The following is a 19,135-nucleotide window of genomic DNA, read 5'->3' as shown; positions in this document are numbered from 1 at the left end:
ATATGTATCTGCTCTTGAAGTGTGACTGAAAGGAATGGAGAGTGGAAATGTTGGAATAGAGAGAGAGAGAGAGAGAGATGTGGGAGAATTCTCAGTGAGACAAGAGGTATGTGTATTTTAAAAAAAAAAAAACAGATTTTTTAAGGGTGGGCAGAGAATTCTTTGAGAGGAAGGTGAAAGATAGAAATTTTTGGGAAAGGAGAAGGATATGATGGGATAAGATCAGGGAGTGGGAGTAATGGGGTGTGAGCCATTTTGACAGGGCATCATCTTCAAAGCTTGTGGAGGCTATGTCATGCCTCCACTTCAAATACTAGAACACTACAGTGTAGTTTACAAATTTCCTTGGCAACAAGCCTGTGATGTCACCTACACAGGTTCTACCATCAGATCTTTATGGGCAAAACTACAAGAACACTTCCATGACTGCAACATGCCAATTCCAGAACATTTTAATAATAAAAAAAACGCAACAACCAAAAGAAAAACAGAATACAAAATACAGGAAAAACAGAAATAGCAGTCCATTCCTTTGAATAGAAGCATACCCCACAAATCAACAAAGCCATAATAATAGACATACAGGAAAATGAAACAGTGCTTAGGATATCAGAAATAATAGCCATAAAATGTGACAAAAACTCAATAAATGTCCACTGCCCCTTTATAATCTCTGACAGTTGGAAGCTCCAAAACATAAAAATTAGGTCACGACTCCGACCAATAGAAAACAACACAGATACACCAAAGACAAAAACATCAAGCCGGCATGACATAGCCTCCAATTCCTCCACAAGCTTCGAAAACAATGCCCTGTCGAAATGACCCCATTACTCCCACCCCTGATCCTATCCCATCATATCCTTCTCCTTTCCCAAAAATTTCTATCTTTTGCCTTTCTCAAAGAATTCTCTGCCCACCCTTAAACAACCTGGGATTTTTAAAATTCACATACCTCTTGCCTCACCGAAAATTCCCTCACATCTCTCTCTCTCTCTCTCTCTATTCTTACATTTCCACCCCCCCTTCCTTTCAGTCACACTTCAACAGCAGATAAATGTATATCGCTATATGCCGCTGAATAAGAAGACAACCAGCAACATCCTACAAAGGTATGTCTGAATTATTCTTCCTATATCTGAATTATTCTTCATATATCTGTCTTTAAAACATCAGTAATGCCTTAAAACTTGAGTTAAAAGCCAATGACATTATAAAAAAAGTCATACTCCTAAACAAAAATAGGCTAAATAGCCATAAAAATATTTACTTAGAGGAGTAACATGGGAATTTTTCCAGAAGTAATACCTTTCTAGGAATACTTTAAATTTCCTAGTGAGGGAAATTTTGAGACCATGTAGGATATTTTACACAGATTTTGAGTATTTTAAAGTTTGAGTAATTTTTGTCTGAATTAGTTTAACAATTAATTAGTGATATTTATTAATCATGCCTGATAATATATGCTTTTCATGAAACCTGCCAATTTTAAGATGTGCTTTTTGGGGGAATGTACAACAAGTTGAGAAACAAATTATTTTTCATCAATAGTTTAGTTTTCATGAATGATATGGTAAGCATTATAATAGACTGCTTCAATTTTTTTTGTAAAATAGTGCCAATGCTCTTTTAATGGAAATTTTCTATGGCAAACCTTGTATAACTATACCTTTTTTCTTTTCAGTTTTGTTATAATGAAATTTGACTGAAAATCTTTATTGAATTTTCCTTGTCTTTGGATTTGTAGATTGTATTTGATGGCCTAATTTTGTTTAATTGAAGACATTTTTTTTAGCACTGATGTATTAGTTTTGAAAGTTTTCGATATTAAAAAATAAATTTTTTTTTATTTTATTGCAGCAGAAGATGACAGTCATCTTGTTCCTGCAGATATGACTAATGAGTGTGTTGCTCAGTCTTGGTTCCGCTTCTTGCATACCCTTGGTAATCCAGTAGATCTTTGCCATCCTGAAGTAATCAGCCAGACTCCCAAGTTTTACCACTTTGCTTTGACAAGTGAAATGGTTATCGATCCATGTCAACACCCATGCCTAGTGTCTCTTCCTCATATTTTTTTGAAAGCCATGAAAGGGATTGCTACATTAGTAGATGTGTTTCTTGGTGAGTTTATTATATACTAAATTAAGATTGTGTAAGCTGTTCAGTTTATTCTATCTTGCTTTCCTTTTGTTTAATTAGAAGCTGGTCATATATTCTAATAACTTGTGAAATTAAAAACGTATATATTTTTTTTTTTTTCTAAATAACTTAGGGAATTGAAACAACGTAGATCCGAATATAAATTAAATTATACTTTAATAGATATTTCCGATATTTCTGCAATGTCACATTGCCATTTTCTAAAGGAACTTACAAAAAAGGCAGGTGCACACAGGCAATAACAATACAGTAACTGAGAATGAAGATATGAAGCTATCATTCTCCTAGAAGTCCTGATGGTGCCCTCTGGCGGGCTAAGTAGGCGTTCTTGGCCGTTGGGCTGAAGGTCTGCTGATGTATGCCTCCCAAATTTGGGGCAGTCGCATACAACCAAATTTGTTGAGGTTTGGAGAGTTTCTTATGGCAGAGGCTGATTCCATAAATAATCTTTCGAATTTATATTTGCTCTGGTGTATTATTGTTGCTTTCTTCCACCGTATTCTGTGGCGAGTATCCAAAGCATGGTCTGCAAGACCAGAATGGCTATACTTGTAAAACCGATGTAGTCCTTGTGTTCAGAAATTCTGATATTCGCTGTCCTGCCTGTTTGGCCAAAGTACGACAGTTTACAACTGCAAGGGACCTGGTATACACGAGGTAGGTCTAGGGGAAGTGGTTGGTCTTTGGTAGAGCGGATAAGGGATGCCAATTTTCTGTAAGGCTTGTAACAGGAGGTGAGGTCATGTTTTTTTAGAATTTTGGTGATTTTTTCTGAGGTGCCTCGGATGTAGGGAATGGTGATGGATTTAGAGTAATCTTTTTTGTGGAGGGGGGAGGAGGGGCCTGTGGTTTGTAGGTTTTAATATTTTTTGGATTTTTTGGGGGGGGGTAGCCATTGGCTGAGAAAGTGTTGAGGATGTGATTTAGTTCAGTGTTAAGGGCTATGTCGTTAGAACAGATTTGTTTAGCCCTGTTGCATAGTGTTTTTACCACTCCATATTGTTGTGAGGGGGGGGGGGATTGTTGGTGGATGTATCTGCCTGTATGGGTGGGTTTTCTGTAAACTGAGAAAACCAAAGTTCCATCAGGCTGGTGGGTGACTAGTGTGTCTAGGAAAGGGAGGCAGTTGTTTTCTTCTTTTTCCAGGGTGAACTGGATTCTGGCATGTTGGTTGTTTAAGTGTGTAAGGAAGGAGAGGAGTGTTTCAGAGCCATGTGGCCAAATAGCGAACACATCATCAACGTAGCGAAGCCATATGGTTGGTTTTTGTGGGACAGAGGCTAAGGCTTTTTCCTCAAAGGTCTCCATAAAGAAATTGGCCAAGGGTGGGGAGAGTGGTGAGCCCATGGCTGTCCCCTCTATTTGTTTGTAAAATTTTCCCTGCCAAACGAAATAGCCTGAGTTCATTGTGAACTAAAATAGGGCTGAGATATCGGGGGAAAATTTAGCTTGGATTAGCTCTAAAGGTTCCTTGAGTGGGACATTTGTGAATAAGGAGGAGATGCCGAAGCTGACCATTATGTCAGTATGTTGGAGTGTAAGGTTTTCTATGCTGGCTTTGAAGTGGGCTGAGTTTTTTATGTGTGATGGTGTGTTGCCAGTATAGTGTGTGAGCTCTTTGGCCAAATGTTTAGCTAATTTGTATGTGGGGGAATGAATGCCATCCACTATGGGACATAATGGCACATTTTCTTTATGTATTTTTGGGAGTCCGTAAATACGGGGGGGGGGGGTATAGAGTTAAACGGTTTTAATCTGTTGGTAACTTCTACAGGCCAAGAAGTGACTTTCTTAAGGAGCCTGTGAAGTTTTCTAATTTGTGAGTTGGTGGGATTGTAATTGATAGGGAGGTAAGTAGCCCGATCTAATAGAAGAGCATTCAGCTTACCTTTGTAGTCCTTTTGGTTAAGTACTACAGTTGCATTTCCTTTATCCGCTTTGGTGATAACTAATTCTTTATTATTTCTCAATTCCTGTAGGGCTTTAAATTCCTTGTTGGATATATTGGTTTTGGGTGGTTTTGCTATGGAAAGGACACAAGCTACATCCAGTTTTACACTGTTGGCGATTTGATGTGGAAGGTGGCGGATTCCTCTTTCAATCTGGATCATAATATCACAGCCATGGGCTCACCACTCTCCCCACCCTTGGCCAATTTCTTTATGGAGACCTTTGAGGAAAAAGCCTTAGCCTCTGCCCCACAAAAACCAACCATATGGCTTCGCTATGTTGATGATGTGTTCACTATTTGGCCACATGGCTCTGATACACTCCTCTCCTTCCTTACACACTTAAACAACCAACATGCCAGAATCCAGTTCACCCTGGAAAAAGAAGAAAACAACTGCCTCCCTTTCCTAGACACACTAGTCACCCGCCAGCCTGATGGAACTTTGGTTTTCTCAGTTTACAGAAAACCCACCCATACAGGCAGATACATCCACCAACAATCCCCCCCCCCTCACAACAATATGGAGTGGTAAAAACACTATGCAACAGGGCTAAACAAATCTGTTCTAACGACATAGCCCTTAACACTGAACTAAATCACATCCTCAACACTTTCTCAGCCAATGGCTACCCCCCCCCCCAAAAATCCAAAAAATATTAAAACCTACAAACCACAGCCCCCCTCCTCCCCCCTCCACAAAAAAGATTACTCTAAATCCATCACTATTCCCTACATCCGAGGCACCTCAGAAAAAATCACCAAAATTCTAAAAAAACATGACCTCACCTCCTGTTACACGCCTTACAGAAAATTGGCATCCCTTATCCGCTCTACCAAAGACCAACCACTTCCCCTAGACCTACCTGGTGTATACCAGGTCCCTTGCAGTTGTAAACTGTCGTACTTTGGCCAAACAGGCAGGACAGCGAATATCAGAATTTCTGAACACAAGGACTACATCCGGTTTTACAAGTATAGCCATTCTGGTCTTGCAGACCATGCTCTGGATACTCGCCACAGAATACAGTGGAAGAAAGCAACAATAATAGACCGGAGCAAATATAAATTTGAAAGATTATTTATGGAATCAGCCTCTGCCATAAGAAACTCTCCAAACCTCAACAAATTTGGTTGTATGCGACTGCCCCAAATTTGGGAGGCATACATCAGCAGACCTTCAGCCCAACGGCCAAGAACGCCTACTTAGCCCGCCAGAGGGCACCATCAGGACTTCTAGGAGAACGATAGCTTCATATCTTCATTCTCAGTTACTGTATTGTTATTGCCTGTGTGCACCTGCCTTTTTGTAAGTTCCTTTAGAAAATGGCAATGTGACATTGCCGAAATATCGGAAATATCTATTAAAGTATAATTTAATTTATATTCGGATCTACGTTGTTTCAATTCCCTAAGTTATTTAGAAATGCATAACCAACGTATAAGCCTGTCTATGAGTAAAAACATATATAATTCTTATTATAATAATTAATATTGGAATTTGTTTTATCTCAGGTTCATAATGGGTTAGATGAGCCTACATCACAGAATTTTTTTTTATGGTTACACCATTCCCTCCGTTTTGCAATAAGTTTTGAACCTATGAAACAATCTTCATCTAATTAGAAATTGAAAGAAAATTTACGGCATGCAGAACAAACATGAATAATGCTGAAAAATAATGCACAATTCTGATGCCTGTTCATTTTAAGCATTCCAGTTAGAATTGGTATTTGAAATGACAAGGTAAAAGCACTGTCATAGCATTTAGCAAAATAAAACCTCTGAAAAATGGCATAGTTTGGGCCATTCTGTGTCTAGTGATAGTGATGTGCAATATACAGCCTCTCCCAGTCAAGTCAGACCAACCTCTCAAGGTGTATCCTGTTTTCATCAAAGGGGCTCTGTGAGTGAAGATGGTTTTTTTTTTTGTCTCAAGCTATCCTCAATAAACTATTTTTTTCCTTGGACCATCATGGCACACTTTTTTGGAAAATCATAGCTTGGTTGCAGAATGGGGATTTTGAACAGAATGAGAAATGAAAACTTCCATTTCAACATGGATCATATCTGTAACAAGATCACAAGTACCTGTATCTGAAGAATAGAAACAGTAGTCTAACTATGGAAAGGAGAAGTAAAAAGTCAGAGATCCACTTAGTATTGTAATAAAGATCTGTACTGTCAGATGAAGAAGAACTAAAAAAAGAACTACAACATCTTAAATGGACCTTTAAAAGCAATGGCTACTCTTTAAAAAGTATTAACAAACAATTATTCCGCCGTCAACATAGCAACGTAGAGACACAGAACGACTCCAAAGGTTATATCTCCTTTCCATATATCAGCACACTATCCAAAAAACTGAGTAGAATCTTAAAGAAGTTTAACATACAAATGTGCTTCTCGACTCTTCCAAAAATAAGATCAAGTTTCAGCAATTACAAACAATCTTGCAACCTTCTACAATTCCCAGGTATACAAAATCACACGTGAGTGCAGAAAACCTTACTATGGCCAAATGGAGAAATCTATCCTCCTGTGTCTTGAGGAACACCAGAGAGACATTGCTTACAAGAGAACCAGGGCTACTGCCCTATCAGGCCATGTTCTGTTTTCAATAAAGACAAATAACGAAAGCTGCCAACATGAAGTAAATTGGACAACAACTTCAAACCTGCACATTTGCCACGATGAGGTAGAATGCCGCATTGTCGAGTCAAAAGAAATTCCCTTGGATCCTCTTCATATGAACAATAATCTCAGCTATAATTTGCCTGACTCTTTCAGCTCTACTATCAGATACTGACGATCTCGTGGATCCACACATGCATAGGCATACAACAATAGAACTTTAACATGGACTATAGCTCAAGTTCATAATAACTGTAATTTACAGTTGAATTTATAGCTTTATAATTTTGTATCTTTAGAGTGTCTCAATATTTTTTTCAGTGTCTTTTTAATAGCTTTCTATGTTCTTAATGCCTGATGAAGTTGATCCCGATGAAACATGTTGCATATCCAATAAATCTCAGTTTGTTATAATTCTCGGATTTTTAGTCAGTTTATATAAAAATTGAACATATCCCAACTCCGAGTTAATATTAGTAGTCATATATATATACATATATATATATATATATATTTTTTTTTTTTTGTATTTTTAATTTAATTTTACAAAGTTCAGAAACCTTGCTCTAGAGACCAAACATGGAACTTTTTCAAGCCACTTCAGGCCATCAATAAGTGGGGGCAGTGGTGTCACATGAAAAGATAAAATTCATCTCCCACCTGATGACCATCAGAAACATCCATGCCCATGGCAGGATTTGAACCCACAGCCTGTTTGTTGGAAAGCTGGATGACATCACCAATAGGAAATTTGGATTGTGCAAAATCGTGCTTAATGGATAAGAAGTTAAACATGATTTTCAGAATTCAGGAAACAATAGAGACAGTAGATGAATGTGAATTCATGAGGCAGAGAATCCTAAGCCACAAAAAGTTAAAATGGGGAGATTTAAGATTGGCAAGGAATGTCAGATCACACAATTATCACACTTTTGGCAGAAGCAGTCATATTTGGACAGTTAAGATGGACTGCAGTTGTTGTTGCAGCAGAGTTAGGGTTCAGTCAAAAACAGGAGATAAGGTTTGGATCTCTGCAGGTGATGATGCACATCATTTATGATGGTGTTTATACATGAATGTGCAAGACATTTTTTTTTTTTTTTGTAAGATTTTTGAATTAAAAATTTTTTTTTTCATAAATTTTTGGGGAGGTTTTTTTTTGTTTAATGTAACTGCAGTAACACTACATTTATTTTGGTTTTCTTTCATGCTTGCATAGTAAAAACTGTGGGAACATACTTTAAGAGGAGATACTCTTAAATATGTTGTCCATACCAAGAGCATCCAGACTCTCTGCCATAATGGGGCCTCAGCAGTGCCCCTTGCATACATCACATCGCATCCATCCAGGCAATCTTGCCTTCTAGATGGCAGCAAGATTATATGCCACACGATCAGGAAGCATTCAAAGTGTGTTACTGCCTGGTTCAGTTCTGCACACTATCTGGTAGCCAGTCTGTGGAACTGCTTTTCTGTATCCTCGAAGATGGGGAAGGTACTGGATCTCTACATTATGTTTTGTAGATATCCATTCTTGAAGTGCATTACCCGTGCTGTGTGTGTTGTGAAAGCCTGGAGGACAGAAACTGGAACCCCTGCTCTGGGAACCCAACATGGCAACAGCCACTTCATGCCTCCAATAAGCAAGGTGGTGATATTTCACCAGGAGGTGGTGAAAGACATCTTGGAGGTTGCTTAGGCAGTAGCAACCCATAAAAAAGTGCTTTGCTATGGAAACCAGGACCACAGAAAAATCTGTCCAAAATGTGATATTAAATGACAAACTCTTGAGAATGACAGGAGAAACTAGGTAATTGAGGAATACAACAAACAATTTGGACAAGACACAAAAACCGAAAGACACATACAAATTATTTGGAGCCAATATGAATTGGATGTTGGAATGTGAGGACTATATGTGAAATATCAAAAGAAGCCAGTATAGCCAAAGAAATGAAAGACTACAAAATTGAAATATTGGGAATAAGTGAGACAAGATGGAATGGACAGTAATTGATCCAGTTAAGTTCATGAGAAACAGTAATATATGCTGGAAACAAAGATGATAGTACACATGAAAAGGATTGGCAATAATGATGTCCAGTAAAGTAACAGCTGCAATGATAGAATGGGAACTAATTACAGAAAACTGCATAAGAACAAGTTTCTATAAAATGACAATTATAAATGTATATGCACCAACTAACAATGCAGATGAAAAAGAAAAATATGAATTTTATGATATATTACAAAAAACAATAGATGACACAAATTCTAGAGATAATTATATTAATGGAAGATCTAAATGCTAAAGTAGGAAATGATAATGAGAAAAGAAGGTATAGGAAATATAAATGAAAATGGAGAGATGTTACTGGATTTCTGCATGGGGAATGAATTAGTAATAGGAGGATCCATCTTTAAGCATAAATATATAAAGTAATATGGAGAGCACCAGATGGAAACGTGTATAACTAAATTGATCATATAATGATAAAAAGAAAAATGGGGAGAATCTCTTTTGAACACAAGATCAATGAAAGGAGTAGATGCTTATTACAGACCATTTTTTAGTGATTAGGAGAAATTAAAATAAGGTTAATGAACATAAAAAAATAGGCAAAACTAGAATATATAACATAAATGAACTAAAAAATATGGGAACTAAAAGAAAATATATAGTAGAAGTTAAAAATAGATATGTTCTTAGTCAGACCAGACAGAACAAAAATGAAGAATTCAGAAGAATTGAAGAAATGTGGACAGATATTAAAAACATACCATGAAGCGCTGCAGAAAAATACTAGGAGTGCACAGAAGAAAAGACAAAGAATGGATATCTTCACACAAAGCTCAAAATTGAAGACAGAAAAGAAATAAAGGAAAATATAATAAAAAAAAATCAAGATAAGAATTAACATCAACTTACAAGAGAAATATAAAGAAATTAAGAAAAATTCAAGAAAAGATGAGAGAGAGAGAGAGTGTACTGAAACTACTAAATGAGGCAGAAATTGCAGCTAATATAGGTGATACTAAAACATTATATGATATGTCAAGAACAATGACAGGCAAGAAAAGGAGATATTATTAAAGACAAACAAGGAAATAATAATAATCATCATCAAATTCCTGATATGTACTCTCAGGTGGTGTACAGGATAATTATGATAGTGCTACATGAAAACTTTTACCATTAGTAACTTAATTTGTTATCTGTAGATTCCAATATTATCAGATCTTATATTTCTGTCTTTTAAGGCACTTACTCTATCAATCCATTTACATAATACATCTTGGTTTTCTTCTGGGTCTTTTCCCTGCCAAATTGGCAAAGAACATTTGTTTTGCTAATCTTTCCTCTCCCATTCTGTTTAAGTGACCATACCACCTGAGAATAGCTCTACTATCACATTCCTGAATGCTAACAGTAACAAGTTCTTTTCTAATATCTTCATTTTTAATGGGATACTGCCATTGATGCCATCTGTTCACTCCACTAATCTTTCTCATAATTCTCATATCAGAGGTCTCCAGTCTTTGATGATGTGTTTTATTTCTGACCCAGCTCTCAGCTCCATAAGTTAAGATTGGTTTGAAGACTGTCTTGTATATAGCTAATTTGGTGTTTTGACTAATTTTTTATTCCATATAAATTTATTCAGCTGAACATCACCAATATTGAGATCAGATTTAATACCACTTTCTTTCATAATGTGATCTATATAGATAATAACAGTGGTGATAATGTGCACCCTTGTTACACACCTGATTTTACTTACCGGAGACTGTATTGCTTGATATAATGTCCTATTTACACTATATAACTGTTGCGTTTTGAAGAGCTTTTCTATTTGCACCCTGTCATTTGTCTTTTCCAGATGAACAAAATTTAAATACAAATCCTTGTTATATTCCCAAGATTTCTCACCTATTTGTCTTAAAGTGCAAATCTGATACTGACAACCTCTATTTGTCCTGAATGTAGCTTGTTCTTCACTAAGCTTCCCTTCCACATGGAAATAAAATAAACAATAATAAAAAGAAAATAGAAAGATGGGTAGAATATTTCAAAGAGATAATGAATAGAGAAAAACCTGAAAAAAAAAAAAAAAATCAAATACCAGAAAGAAAAGAAAAAATATTAAAAATAGACACTAAAGAAAAGAAAAAGAAAAGTGAAATACAAAAAGCATTAAAATAATGTAAAAATGGAAAAGCAGCTGCTATAGATGGTTTCACATATGCTAATGATTTCCTTCTTTTCTTTTACCCTAACAGTTCACAAATCTTTCACATTTTTCTGTGCATACGTGAAGCAATTTTCACAGCACATTCACTGGAAAATATCCAAGGCAGAACTCGATCTTCATGCTGAAGCTTTCCATGCTGATGATATGCACTTCTTTATGGATGTCATTTTCAGAACTAGTAAGAACAAATAGTAGCAAAACACAATATAAAGAAACAAAAATTTCAACCACAAACACTAAAGGACACTTGTATCCAGACTGAAAAAAAATGCAGCACAATTTATGATAAAATGCCACACTATACACTATTTAAAAACACTTTTTTTAGTACGACTAAAATCTCACAGTGCATGGAAATTCATAAGCCAGTATCTGACACAAGCAATATATAACTGCATACCAAAGGTTAAGGGAGTAAATAGAGTAGGAGTGAAATGGATGAACATTAAAATCAAGCAGATTTTGGAAAAGAAAAGGCTGTGGAGGAAGTACAAGACAGTTGGTGGTGATCAGATCCATGAAGAGTATAAAGTCCAGGCTAGAAGGTGACAAGCATGAAAAGAAAGAAACACTGCAGTATGAGAGGAGATTAGCTGGTCAGGCCAAGGTTAACTCAAGGGAATTTCTCCCCTATATGGCAAACAAGAGAAAGAATAATTATGGCAGGTTGACACTGGTGGATAGTCATGGCAGCAGAGTGACTGCAAAGGATGTAGTGGAATTATTGAATGAGCACTTTATCAGTGTATATCATACTGATGTAAATGATGCAGTGCAATATATATATATAGAAGGGAGGCAAATATTAGGAGAAATGGAAATACAGGAAAACCTCGCTTAACACAAATTCAATATGCACGATAATTAGTTAGTATTGATTGAGTGAGATGGTACTATTTCCCGCTTTAAGCCAGTGATTAATCAGTTAACACGATTTTGTTATATTATTCGAAATTTTACATTACACAAAATTTTTTGTCACAAATCTGTAGTGAGCGGTGGCACTTGTCAATGTAGCAGGCAGTGGCCAGCGACACTCGCAATTGATTCAAAGCTATCATCACAAGCGCATCTGCAAACTCTGTTCTCTTGCTCAATCACTTTTTCTTCATTTCACTTTAATTTAGATACTTATAATGCTTTATTATATTCAATCTATCTCTGATACAGAAAAGAGAAAAACTGATAAAGAAACTGGCAGATAAGAAAAGTAAGGAAGGCTAGTATTAGGAGAATTGGAAGTGAAAGAATCAGAGGTGTATCTAGTGTTGATTGGGTTAGATGTTAATGAGGCTGTGGGAATGTATGACATATCACCACATATTCTTAAGGAATGTGCAGAACAGTTAGTTGTGCTCTTGACCTGGTTGTTTAACGAAAGTCTTGCAGTGGGTAGGGTTGTTCCTAAGGAGTGAAAAGAAGACAAAATAGTACCACTCCATAAGCATGGTTCTATGACAGAAGCTTCCAGTTATAGACCAGTCTGTATAATTGCAGTTGTAGTCATGGTGTTGGAGAGATTGGTTATGAATAGAATACAAGATTGGGTCGATGGATATAGCATTCTTTATGATGGTCAGCATGGATTTGCAAAGGGTAGGTCTAGTTATAGTAATTTGCTTGTATTTTATGATAAGGTAATGAGTGTGTTAGATAAGAGCAAATCATATACAGTGATATTCTTGGACTTTGCAAAAGCATTTCATAGATTACCACAGGATGAGCTGGTGTATCAGCTGCGGAGGATGGGAATAGATAGTATAGTGGTTAGATGGGTTGGAGATTGGCTCGCTGAACGATATACAACAAGTTGTGTAATGGAGCAGAATCTCAAAAAAGAAGAGTACATCTCCAATGTTCTGTTCTGCTCTTGGGCCCCTGATATTTAACTTGTTTGTAAATGATATATCATGTGGACCGACTGGAGATCTTCATTTGTTTGCTGATGATGCCAAGTTGGGGAGAATTATAAATAGTACTGCTGATGTTACCCTTCAGTAAGATTTCAATAGACCTTTGACTTGAGTGTGTTAGATAAGAGAGAATCATATGCAGTGATATTCTTGGATTTGGCAAAAGCATTTGATAAATTGATGTACAAGCTGCAGAGGATAGGAATATATAGTATATTGGTTAGATGGATCAGAGGTTGTCTCTCTCTGAACCAGAACAGCAAGTTTTGTATGATGGAGATGTGACTCAAAAAAGAAGGGTAACCAGTTGCATGCCTCAGTGTTCTATTCTTGGGTCCCTTCTGTTTAACTTGTTCGTAAATGATATATCTTCTGGACTGACTGCAGATCTTCAGTTGTTTGCTGATGATGCAGAGTTGGGAAGAATTATAAGTAACACTGCTGATGTTAATTCCCTTCAGGGAGATTTGAATAGACTTTTGACTTGGACAAAGGAGTGAAGTTGCAGTTTTAATATTAATAAGTGCAAGTTGCATTTTGGAATGCAGAAATATAAGGCTCTGTACTATATTGATGGTATTGTACTGCAGGAAGTGGATGAGATTTGAGTGATAGTTGACAGTAAACAGAAGTTTAGAGGGCATATTGCAAGTGTTGCAAAGACTACATTGTAGTGGTGCTATGATAAGGAATGCTCTAGCATATTGGGATAAGGAAGTGGTTGTATCACTGTATAAAGCACTAGTCAGACGACACTTGGACTATTGTGCTCAAATCTGGTCACCTGGTTTTCAATGTAATGTGGAAACATTTGGAGATAGCCCAGAGACGAGTGACTATAATATTAGGACTTTGGAATGCTGGCTATGAAGAGAGAGAGAGAGAGAGAGAGGTTGAAGAAATATGGATTGCAAAGTTTAGTGGATAGGAGGAAAAGAGGTGATATGATAGAGATGTTTAAGTTAGTGAGATGATTTTGTTGTATTAATCCAGAGGGTATTATCAAAAGAGTAGTAGGCAAGAGAGAAAGAACCAGAGGCAATCCCTGGAAGTTATGTATGAGTGTGGTGAAGAGGAGTGTGAGGAGTAGATTTTTTACATGGAGAGTTGTCAGTGAATGGGATGCATTACCAGAATATGTTGTTAATGAAAGTATTAGGGATTTTAAGATTCAGTATGATAAATATGTTGTCAGCTGAATGAACCTCCCACAATGAGTCTGCCAACTTCATGGAGGGTGTAATAATAATAATAATAATATAGATTTAATGGTGAATATACTCAGCAATGTTCTTAACCAAATATGATTGCAGGAAACATAGCCAGATGAATGAAATATTGAAGTACTGAAAAAAAAAGAAAAAAAAAAAGATTTAACTGATTGCAGTAAACGGAGAGGAATATCATTATTAAACACAAGAAATAAAATACTAACAAGAATAATATTAGAAAGAATAAAAGAAGAAATAAACCAAATGCTATTGAAAGTTTTTCCACTTGTTATACTATAAATTAAAGATGCCAGGTGCTTAAGAGTCAAAGCTGTATAACTGAGAGGAGACATAGCCTTTAAAAGAATGCGGAGAACCGACCAGGGCTTCTGACCTAATGTCTAATCCTCACCTTCTCGTCGTGCACCCTGTTGGGTATCTACCTGGATACTGAGCGAATGAGGATGGGCTGGCAATTTGGGATTTAGCCGACCAAATTGTATTCTTGTTGGTTAAAACAAAATACAAAATGATGGTACAACATGACAAAATTTCATGCCGGCTGGGGCGTCACCCGGTTAACGAGGCCCCCGTTGTTTCACCAGGGAACCAGGGCGAACAGCGAAAAGTCAGCTACTGGAACAAATCTGAAAACAAACCCCAACTCAACATCATCAGAGTTAAAGATCGGTACTATCAACATAAGAAACCTGAATGGCAAAGAAATGGAGCTAGTTGAGAAATTAGATAAGTACCAAGTCAACATAATAGGGGTGACTGAGACAAAAAAGACAAAAACTGGTGGGATCTTTTTAAGCAATAAATACAAAATGTTATATTCAGGCAATAACAATCAAGGAAAAGAAGGAGTAGCCATAATATTCCACACTAAATACGAGGCTAATCTTCTTGAATGGCAGGCAGTCTCAAGTAGAGTGATGTGGGCAAATAACAGAATGGGGAACTGGACAATGAGACTTATTTGTGCCTATGGTCCCACAAAAGGTTTTACTAAGGTAGAAGTGGAGGAATTTTTTGAGTCTTTAGAGAAAGCAACTGACACAATGAAAAAGGAAAAGTTGGTCCTTTTTGGGATCTAAATAGCATAGTAGGAAATGATTGTCAGACATACAAAAATATTTTGGGAAAATTTGGAGAAAAGGGCAAAGCCAATAATAATGGCAAATACCTGTTGGATTTCTGCTCAGGACATGGACCGATTATTACTATCACCATGTTCCAACATAAAAATGTGCACAAATTCACATGGAGAGAAGAGGCAAGGAATAAGAAAAGTCTCATTGACTATGTTTTTGTTGATAGTGATGTTTTCTCCCTGCCTGGTGCAGGACACCAGAGTGTACAGAAGATTTGAAATTGGAAGTGATCACTATTTAGTCTTGAGCAGGATAAAATTGAATTTCATATTGAAAAGAATAACATGTAAGAAAGTTTTAAAGCGAATAAAAGTTGAGCAGCTCTCAGATGTGAACTGTAGACTAAAATACACAAAGATTATTGAAGAAAATTGAAAGAGTTTGAGAACAGGAACCATACCTTGGAGATTCAGAGGCAAGCCTTGAAGAAAACCCCGATTGATTCAGCTAGAGAGGCATGTGGTGAAGTTGTCTGCAAGGATAGAAAAATCAGAACTCCATTGTGGACACAGGAAGTTAAAGAGGCGGTGAAGGAAAAGAAGAAAGGAAGATGACCCAGAGGAAGACCAAGATATAGGTGGATCGATACAGTACAATGTGCCTTAGACGACAGAAATATAAAGACAGAAATTGTTGACATTTTCCTTGGTGAACATAAAAGATACATCCGGCACTATTGTTATGGCAAGTTGGGTGTAGCAGACCATGCCTTGGATACTCCTTCATTCAGAATGAAATGAAAGAAAACAAAAGTGTTACATAGAGGTCATAAGTCAGAGAGATTGTTTTTGGAATCAACAGCAGCTTTAAAACACACTCCAAAAGTTCAACAAATATGGCTGTATAAATTTATCAAAAATCTTGTAAACAGTCCTTTTAAGATCTGATCAATTCTTGTTTCCTCTCTTTTTTTTTGATATGTTGCCAGTTAGGATCTAAAGTCCTAACTGGCAACATAGTGCCAGTAAGGACTTTAGTTCCTTGTGTTTTCTGTTACAATTTTTTTTAAACTAGTCCCGCTGTTATGCCAAATTGTTGTTGTTGTTTTGCATATTGTGACAAACTGTTTTTGTCCTCTGAAGATGCTGGATATAATACCAGTGAAATATCAGCAAATAAGTTAATAAATATTAATTATTTTCTTATCATTCTCGGTTGCCATCAACACAGAGTGTGTTTTTCAGATTTTAAGTTTTGCCACTGTGAGGGCCGATTCCATAACATTTTAAATTAAAGTTTAAAATTAACTGATCTGTTTCTATTGTATTTGTTTTTTTATTTTATTTTTTTCCAAAAATAAAATCTTGCACAGGGCCCATGAAAAGCTATTTACTGCACTGACTGTACTAATAAAAAAATAAGTTACTTCACTGGGTAATTCTAAGATTTTTATCATAATCGTTTTATGATGTTTACACCCAAAGGGACGTCGAAGATATTGTGTCAGTTCATCATAATTAATTCTTCATTTCCAGTCTGTTGTTAAGTTTTTCAAGTTTGTAATAATAATTGTACAGAAAGCAACGATGTTGTATACACGCAGAGTCCATGAAAACTGTGCATCAGTTGATTCATAGCAACGCATATAGCTAAAACCATCAGCAGCTTTAAAATCACTAACAACAGTGAAATTGGTGTTATATAAATGTACACTGGGCATAAAAATTGTATGAACAGATCATTGTAAAGCAAAGCATCATAAGTTACTTCAGTGGGTATTTCTAAGATTTTCATCGTGATTAATTCTTCATTATCAGTCGCTTAAGTTTTTCAGGTTTGTTAATTAATTAATTTTGGTGTCTAATTTGATCCACACTTTCTTCTAAAAATGCTTCTAGAGGAAGACAAAGATATTTAAAAATATCTTTGTCTTCCTCTAGATCATTTATCTTTATTTTTTGCTCCAAATAAATGTTTTTTCTATTCATTCATCTCTCATTCTGTTTCATTAACTGTATATAAGATTTGCTCTGTTTACACATTCTTGAATATTAAAAATGCCAATTTCTTTTCTGTTATCAATGCATACTTATTTTCTAATTTAAGCGTACAACCTCTTTTTTGATATCTTCATTTTTAATATTGTTTTCCATTGATTCTATCAGTTTACTTTCTTCAGAATTTGCATATCTCTAGATCTATATGTTAAAATTGGTTCGAACATTATCTTATATGCTACACTCCTGGTTCAAGTGATTTCCCATCATCATCATCATGAAATTCCTGATATATATATACTCTCAGGAGGTATACAGGATACCATGACGGTATTCCATAATGTAAATTCTTCATATATTATATGAAGAATTTACATTAGTAGTAACTTCTTATAGGTAATTTTCCTTCAAATTAGTCTCTTATCTGCCAGTCAGATTTTATATTTCACTTTTCCAAGGCACTTCTAACTGCATTGATCCACCTTGATCTCAGTTGTACTCTGATCTTTTTCTTGCCATTCTGGCATCAAACAATTGATTTGCTAATCTTTCCTCTCTCGTTATGCTTTAAGTGACCATACCACCTGGGATTAGCTCTGCTCACTTTCCTGTGTAACAACATTGAGTTTCATCGTAATATCTTCATTATTAATATGCTGCATTAATGCCATCTGGTCACTCCCCTAATTTTAGGTCAGAATTCATATAAATCATAGAACTCAAACAGACTTTAATCTGTCTTAGCTTTACTTATTCTGTTGCCTATTTCCATATCCATATTTAATTTGGATAAGTTGTGCCTAAATAAATTGAAATAATTTCTCTCTAGGTTCTCCATTTAGTATGCAGCTGATGTTTTCATTGTTTATCTATTATCACCATCAATCTTTGTATTTTTATTGCTGAATTTCATATCAAATTTGTACAGCAGTTGTTCAGTTTAGTTAAGGAAACCTTCAGACTTATACTAGATTTGAGTACAATATTATTATTATTCGTGACACCTCCAAGGAGTCCAAAGACTCAAGCAGGATGACACCCAATGTACAACTCTCTGTCTCCACCACTACACCGAACCTCTACCACCAGTCATCAATATCAGTGCCATCCACCACCACCACAGCTAGTATTTTTTTTATCTGTAAATTGCGTGTGTTCTGAAGGGCCGATTTGTCTGTATGCGAGATGAAAAACCTGAGTTTCTGGGAGAAAAAACCCTGCTATCTCCATATGAGATAGGCTAACTCACCTTCGATTGAAAATTGTCCATATAAAGATTCCTCCTGTCATGATGAGAATCGAACTTAGGCCTTTTACAATCGAAGGGCGCAACATACCATTGTTCTTCCAATATCATGCGCATAAAGTAAAGAGCTGAAGTTAACATTGCTAATTTTGATATCAGGCCTGCCACTTTGTCATAATGTGATCCATATAGATTATGAATAAAGTGGAGATGGTGTGTGTGTGTGTGTGTGTGTGTGTGTGTGTGTGTGTGTGTGTGTGTGTGTGTGTGTCTTGTCTCACACCTAATTTTACATTAAACTATCTTTCTGTACCTCCTTCATTTCTAACTGTTCTCTTCCAATTTAAGTTTTAAGATTTTTAAGATGAAATGTATTGCTTGAATGTGTTATTTACATCATAAAATTGGAGCATTAAAGAGCTTTTTCTTGCAACTTGTCATATGCCTTTTCCAGATTTCTAAAACAGATCAGTATTATGTTTCTCTGATTTTTCAGCTATTTGTCTTAAAATAAAAATCTGATCCTGACAACTCATATTTGGCCTGAACATAGGCTCTTGTTATCCAAGTTTGTTTCTATAATTTTTCTATCCTCTTCACAAGTATGCATAAATCTTACTTGGAACCCTCAGTAGGGATATTTCTTTGTAATTTTCATATTCAATTATATTTCCAT

General features: G+C 36.0%; 1 protein-coding gene across 1 annotated transcript in view; it reads left to right on the top strand.

Annotated features, from left to right (window-relative positions):
• The window catches only part of LOC150101697 (ral GTPase-activating protein subunit beta), a 778,187-nt gene that overhangs the window by 102,660 nt on the left and 656,392 nt on the right, over positions 1-19,135 (top strand). Inside the window, 1 exon segment of the mRNA XM_090400967.1 lies at positions 1,861-2,121. Coding sequence (XP_090257093.1) covers positions 1,861-2,121 — 261 coding nt within the window.

The sequence above is a fragment of the Typopeltis vanoorti genome, chromosome 11 (assembly GCF_054136105.1).
Source record: "Typopeltis vanoorti isolate ZY-2024b chromosome 11, IOZ_Tvanoo_1.0, whole genome shotgun sequence".
NCBI lineage: Eukaryota > Metazoa > Arthropoda > Arachnida > Uropygi > Thelyphonidae > Typopeltis > Typopeltis vanoorti.
The sequence above is the reverse complement of the archived record's forward strand: the minus strand, read 5'-3'. Positions and strand labels throughout refer to the sequence as shown.